The 7465-nt window shown below is 38.4% G+C and overlaps 1 protein-coding gene across 1 annotated transcript; it reads left to right on the top strand.

The window, feature by feature from the left end:
* Window positions 1-467: 467 nt before the first annotated feature.
* On the top strand, window positions 468-1900 carry TCEAL7 (transcription elongation factor A like 7; the record flags this gene model as incomplete). Its single annotated transcript, XM_082681626.1, has 2 exons — window positions 468-543; window positions 1581-1900. Exon 2 carries the CDS (start codon window positions 1598-1600, stop codon window positions 1898-1900), a length of 303 nt encoding a protein of 100 aa, XP_082537752.1. The 5' UTR covers window positions 468-543; window positions 1581-1597.
* Window positions 1901-7465: the final 5565 nt, after the last annotated feature.

Raw genomic sequence — 7465 nt, 5'->3', positions numbered from 1 at the left:
TACTTCCTTCCTTAATTTACCTCACTCCCTCCAATTTGGTTGCAAGAACTGAAGTGCAAGGAAAATGGTGGCTATTAGTGACTGGGGAGAGGGTGGGTGGAGGGAAGACTGCTCCCTTTCTGTTCTTGTATTTTAAAAGAGGATGAATAATCCTCTCTCTCCACACAACCATTAAAAAATTGTTAATATGACTATGGGAAAATGCAGCCCTTCTCTGGTAATCAGAGAAAGGCAAATTCCAACTACAGGGAGAAGGGGCCACTTTTGACCTCTGGAATTAGCAATGACAAAAATGAGTGACAGGGCCTGGTGGGGGGTGGTGGGTGGTTGGTAAGCCGTTCCATTTCTGCAGCACAGTTGGTGGGAGGGGAAAGTGGGGACCAGAGTTGGAGGATGACATAATCCTCACGTGATCAGGAGCTGATGTGAAGTCCTCATATTCCCGGGCTTCTTTCTCCTCTGGGTACCAGCTCCTTACTGCCCTGCAGGCGTTCGTGCTTGTGGCCAAGAGAAAGAGGACGTAAATTCTTTAAATCCCAGAAGGTTGGTGTGAGGGAACCACTGGGACTCTTGGGGTGGTAGTGACTGAATCTAGTGCCTGGAATATGTCTAGGATTGCTTTCTCCAAACCCGTGCAAACTCGTCGGAGATAATTATATTTTTGAAGGGGGGTGGGGCTGGAGTAGGTGGAAGTCTCCTGAGAGACATCAGAGGTTTAGTGTAGTTTAGAAATATTCAGCTTCTCTCAGACTAGCAAGATTTCCCTTTATCCTTCTCTTTTCCCAACTCCGCTGGAGGAAATGAGGTGTGGGCTGGTGCGTGGAGAAAGGCTGGAATCCTGATGTGGAGACAGAGAAATTTAGAGATAATTTGAAAACAGTTCGCCTCATTCAATGCTAGCCTGCGAGAGGGATGTGGAGGAGTGGGGAGGGAGGGGTGGGGACAGGGCCCTTGCGGGACTAGGCCTGAGGGTTGGGGGGGGGTTGGGGGCAGAGATTCGGTAGGAAGGGATAAGAACAGGAGGGGAAACAGGAGGTGGGAAATTTGGGGCGACACGGTGATGAGGATCCTAGATTCAAGATAATAACGTGTGTCTTGTCTCTGGCGCTGGTCGATCCACAGAGAACTCCCTCCTTCCCGCCCCTTCCTTTCTGTCTGCAGGTCTGAGAGTCTGTGTTCACAGACATCTCCAGGCAAGTAAAAGAGGAGGAAACTATCCCGAATCGTCTCAGGGAGGGGAGCACTCAGACGGGGGTCTCTGAGGGTGAGAGTTGGGAAGGGCAAGAGCTGGGTAAAATTTGTAGCGGCCCCACAGCTCAACTCCCTGTCTCGCTCCCCTCCTGCCGCCCATCAGAGAGGCCATTAGCCTCGTCTGCTGGAGAAATGGTGGGCTGCTGAGGGAGGGGAAAGGGGGCGGAGAAGGGGTAGGGGAGGGAGGGGTGCATCTCGAACTTCGGAGGGCTGGACCAGTGAAGCAGGGGTGGGAGATTAGGCGACTATCTAGCTTCAGAGAGAAACTGACAATCTTGAATGAAAAGAAATGAAGCAATCTTACTCTACATTTTCTCCCTGGCCTTAAGCAGGAAACCGCAACAGCATGCAAAAATCCTGCAAAGAAAATGAAGGAAAGCCCAAGTGCAGCGTGCCAAAGAGGGAGGAAGAACGCCCCTATGGAGAATTCGAACGCCAGCAAACAGAAGGGAATTTTAGGCAAAGGTTGCTTCAGTCTCTCGAGGAATTTAAAGAGGACATAGACTATAGGCATTTTAAGGATGAAGAAAAGACAAGAGAGGGAGACGAGATGGAAAGGTGTTTGGAAGAGATAAGGGGTCTGAGAAAGAAATTTAGGGCTCTGCATTCTAACCATAGGCATTCTCGGGACCGTCCTTATCCCATTTAATGCATTTCTCCCCTGAATTCAACTATTTTCTGTTATTAATACTGCAACATTGGTTCCCTTTGTCTGCGTTTTCTTGCTAAATATTTGCTACTATTTTATTCCAATCCTTCAGTGTTCCTTTGATTTACATATGACTCGTTACCATTTCATCCTTTAACCCAATCTCACTCATTTAATAGGGTTGTTTCATTCGTTTGCATGGGAAGATGCTCATTGTATATTGTAAAGTGAAAATAATATGTTGCAAAAGGATATATATAGATATGTCTATCTATATATATCTTATAGGTACATTTATACATGTCATAATGCAAAAAAATGTCTGAATTATTATACACCAAAAGGTTAACAGTGAATCTCTGTGATCTGTATTTTATTTTATTTTTTGCCTATCTGCATCTTCTCATTTTCCAAAATAATGAATAATATAAATGTGTGTATATGTGTGTATTACTTGTGTCACGAAAAAACTAAAATAAACAGACACAATAAAAGAACTTGTCAATCACCTTTGAAGGGCAATGAAACACTTAATAAACTCTTAATAACAGAACTATAAGAAAGAAATGTAAACTTCAAATTATCTCTGGATCTCTTAGCCAGAGAAATAAAACTGGCAATTAGTGTAGATACACTTGCTTAAGACTCAGTCTTTTCATGGGAAAACATTTGCCTCACAGGGCTGCTGTGGGGAAGAAATGAGGTGACTGAGCTGTGCTTGGTGGGCTCTTGTTCCCACCTATGCATACAGAACCCCAACCCACTACAGAACATCAGTTTTGAGGGAGGGATTGTCCTGGCATGACTCAACCAGTGCTCAGGAACAAGTCCAATAGGCAGGGAGGTGGGGACTTCCATGCCAGGCCTCTGCTGTTGAGCCCCACCCCTGGCTCCCCTGGGTCCTGCCAGGCCTGCTGGGCACTGCTGCCTTTTCTGCTGGGCCCTTTGCTCTCTGCTAGCCCTGCTGCTGGTGGTGCAGTGGAGTCCTTGAGTGCCAAAGCCCCGTTGAGTTTCCTGGAGTCCCCAGTGCGTTGAATCCCCACTCTGTCTTCTAAAGCTTCTCTCTGCTTTATAGTGATGCTTAACAGAGGTGGGGACTGTTCCAGGATTGCTTGGGCCACAGTGTTTAACAGAGTTTTTAGTAAAACAGCCCCTTCCATTTTCAGCCACAGGACACTTCCTCCATAGGAGTCAGACATGATGAGTCCATTTTGGGGGTTGGACCAGGGTTCAAATTTGAGCAAAGGATGTCACGCTATAGTCAGAGTTGCTGCTTGAAGTCTAAGAACTGAGGTTTTGTCTTCTTGCTCTTGTGGGATGATTCCTCCCTGAAGGCTCCTGTCAGGCCTGCCCTACTGGTTCAGAAGACTCTCAGGAGACATGTGTAAATTGCAAAAAGTAATGTAGGAAATAGATCTAGGGAAACAATCCCCTTCTCTCCATCCCTTCCAATCCTGAAACATGTGTAAGAATTCTTTGTAAGACTCATATATGTATAACACATATTATATATATAAACATATACACATATATAGAAATATATGTATTTATACCTTTTAGTGTATATATGTACATATATTGTTTTATGTATATGTATATATGTATACTTAAGCATTATTTCTTAACTGGACTTTGCATTTTCCATTTCAAAGTAAAGACTATAATATTTCATTATATTTTATCGTTTCATTATATTTCTATTGATTACTGCTGTGACTTACGCATAGTGGGTACTTAATAAATGTTTACTTAATTAGAATTCTAGTGTTCTTGGCCCAGTTTTACTTCTGATTGCATAAAATTGGAAATAATCTATTTCTCTAGAAACTGTAACTTACATTTTCAAAAAGAACCCAATAAGAAAGGAATTATTCCCTAAATTCAGTCTATAAAACTATTATATATAACCTTGTATAATTAATTGATGTCTCTCAAAAAGTCAGCTCCTGACATTATAATCTTCTAGAGTGCTTATTACAAATACAAATTTATGACAAATAGCTCCCCATACACACACATACTCTTACAAAGTCAGAATTTCTGTGCATATAGCCTTGGAATCTTCATTTTGGGGTTCCCATGAAATTATGTTCTTCAAAACTGCTTCAAAAATCCTCATTATAGACCCTGTTTCAGCTGAGCAGTGCAGAAGGAGTCTTCTTATAACCAAAGAGCCTAATTGTTTACAATTCGTAATTAAGGGCTCCTGAAAGTCAAAATGGTTGGTACCATAGCCTGAAAATTGAGGGTACTCATCAAGTAAATCTATGTGGAGAATAAGCATTATCCAACCTTAGTAGAAGGCAAAAAGACAAATGAAAAATGAATAAAATAAAACAAGTTGTTATCTACCTATCAAATAGACAAATGTTTACTTACAATACTCAGTTTTATTGAGGATGTAGGCATTTTCATACTCAATGAAAGAGTAAATTGCTATATTCATTTTTTTTGCTTCTATTCACAATAAATACCAAAAGCTCTATACTCTGCATACTCCATGACTCCCAAATTCTACTGCTTAAACTTTGTCCTAAGGAAATAATCACAGCAGTGAGCAAATATTTAGCTATAAGCATTTTTATTTAAAGATTTTACACATTTTCAAGGAGGTTTTTTAACCTAAGAATCAAGTACATGGACTATCCAATCATAAGAAAATGAACATAGATTCCTACTAGCCACATACACAAAGATACATCCCAGGTGGATTAAAGATGAAAATGTGTAAAACAGAAATAGAATATTGCAATGAAAATTAAGAAAAAAACTATATAGTCTTGTAATGTGATTATCTTCTTAAACATGAAAGAAAATCCAGAAGTTGTAAAGGAAAAAAATATTAAATATCCAAAAACAAGAAATAGCCTGGGAAAAAAATATTTGCAATATCATAACAGATAACAGGAAAATATCTCTAATACCTCAATAGCTTTTACAAAGGGAAAGGAAAAACATAAATAAACCCATAAAAATATGCACATACCATATTAACCAGAATTCCACTGCTTTGTATTACAATAGAGATATATGTACACATGTGCACAGAATGCCTAGATGGATGTTTATTGTGACATTGTAAGAGCCAAAATATTGGAAATAGCCTAAGTCATCAAAAGGGAAAGGTCAAATAAACTGTGGTCTAGCCATACCAAGAAAACTACATGGTAGTTAAAAAGAATGAGATTCTTATATTGAAGCCTCTCCAGGAATAATTGTTAAATAAAGACATTATATATCTTTATGTTGCTATTGTCACAAATAATGAATTACCTAGTTCATCTTAATATACTGCTTTAACCACACATCCAATTTCAACCTCCTTCCCACAATTAAACACTTATCAGTTTTATGGATATCCATCTAGAAATTTATATATTTCTGTTTTGCATTTTAACTAAATATTATGACGTTACATTATGACTTTCAGCAGCTCTTAATTATGAATTATAAACCAGTAGGCTCTCTGATTATAAGAAGACTCCTTCTGCACAGCTCACCTGAAACAGGGTCTATGGTGAGTGCGCATATTAACATAACTTTACAATTATTGTTTTATGCATTTGTCTTTTAAGTCATATAGAAGAAAAAGAGGAGTTATAAACCAAATATGCAAAACTGCTTGCTTTTTAATTTAGCTATTTAGCTACCTTTACCATTGTTGTTTATGTCTTCATATGACTTTGAGTTACGCATTTACCTTGTGTCTCTTTATTTCAGCTTGGAAGTCTTATAGGACTTTCCAAAGGTCAGTAAATACAAACGTAAATGAATCTACTTTCTCTAGTATGACTATAACTTACGTTATTCAAACCATTCCCCTGTTAATTAACGTTCAAACTATTTCTATATTTTGCCCACTAAAAGAATTGCTGTCTGCAATGAGCATGCTTGTACAGATATTCAATTTACTAGTGCTTTTATTTCTATAGAATAGATTCTGGAAAGTAAGATTGCTTGATCAAAAAGTACGTGTTCTGGGAATTCCCTGGCTGTCCAGTGGTTAGGACTCTGCACTTTCACTGCAGAGGGCGTGGGTTAAATCCCTTGTCAGGGAACTAAGATCCAGCAAGTTGGGCAGCGGGGCCAAAAAAACAAAAATTTCGTGTCCTTTTACATTTCCCAGCCTCCCTTGCACATATGTTGGGGCCATCAAATGTAATATAAGACACATCTAAGGCTTATAAACACTGCGGGGTGACCTCTCCACACTCCTTTCAGTAACCTTGGAAACCATGTGTGCCATCTGGAACACATAACTGTGAGATGAATGCAGGCTAGATACCCAAATAATCCATGGAGCAGAGCCATGCTGTAGAGCCAATAACTCTCACTGAACTGACATGAAGGAGTAATAAACCATTTTAAAGTCACTGAGATAGCCTAGTTCATCTTAATATACTGCTTTAACTACACCTTAACACAATTTCAAACCCCTCCCCACAATTAAACACTTAACAGCTTGACAGCTATCCATATAGAAATTTATATATTTCTGTTATACATTTTAACTAAAAGTTATAAAATTACATTTACTGTCCTACTGTTTTTTACTTAACAATATTCCTGGAGATGCTTCAATAAAGAATCTCATTCTTTTTAATGACTATGCGGTTTTCTTTGAGGATAGTTTATTTGACCTTTCCCTTTTGATGACTTGGGCTATTTCCAACATTTTGACCCTTACAAACAGTTCCACAATAAAAATCCATCTATGCATTTCTGAGCATGTGTGTATATATATCTAGGTAAATTAAAGCAGTGGAAGTGCTGGGTCATATGGTATGTGCATAATTTTACTTGTTTGTTTATTTACCATAGTGTATGCCAGAAACATATACCTCACCTCAAAAGTCCTGATGAATATTGATGCAAAAATCCTCAACAAAATGCTAACAAACTAAGCCAGCAGAATATTGAAAGGATTTTACATCATGATGAATTGGGATTTATGCACAAAACGAAAGGGTGATTCAATATATGAAAATCAATTAATGTAATATATATTACATTAATATAAGAAAGGAGAAAAACCACATCATCTCAAGTTATGCAAAAGAAAGCATTTGACAAACTCCAACACTGTTTCATAATAGAAACACTCAACAAACTAAGAATATAAGAGGATTGTCTTACATGATAAAGGGCATTTATGAGAAACTCAATGCTAAATAATACTCAACAGTGAAAGATTGAAATCTTTCCATGTAAGATCAGGAATAAGACAAGGATGCCTGCTTTCATCAATATTGTACTGAAAGTTCTAGCCAGAGAAATTAAGCAAGAAAAAGACATTAATCAAATCCAAATTGAAAAAGAAGTATCTTTATTTGCAGGTGGTGTGATACTATATATAGTAAATCCAAAAGAATATACAAGAAGGCTACTGGAGCTAATAGATGAACTTGTCAAATTGCAAGACACAAGATCAGCCATCCAAATTCTGTTGTATTTCTATATACTAGCAATGAGCAATCCAAAAATGAAATTAAGAGAACAATTCTATGTACAAAAGCATGAAAAAGACCAGAATACTTAGGAATAAATTTAACCAAGGAAGTTCAA

Source organism: Grampus griseus (genome assembly GCF_964374135.1).
Source record: "Grampus griseus genome assembly, chromosome: X".
In the NCBI taxonomy this organism is placed as follows: Eukaryota; Metazoa; Chordata; class Mammalia; order Artiodactyla; family Delphinidae; genus Grampus; species Grampus griseus.
This window is presented reverse-complemented; position numbering and strand designations above follow the sequence as displayed.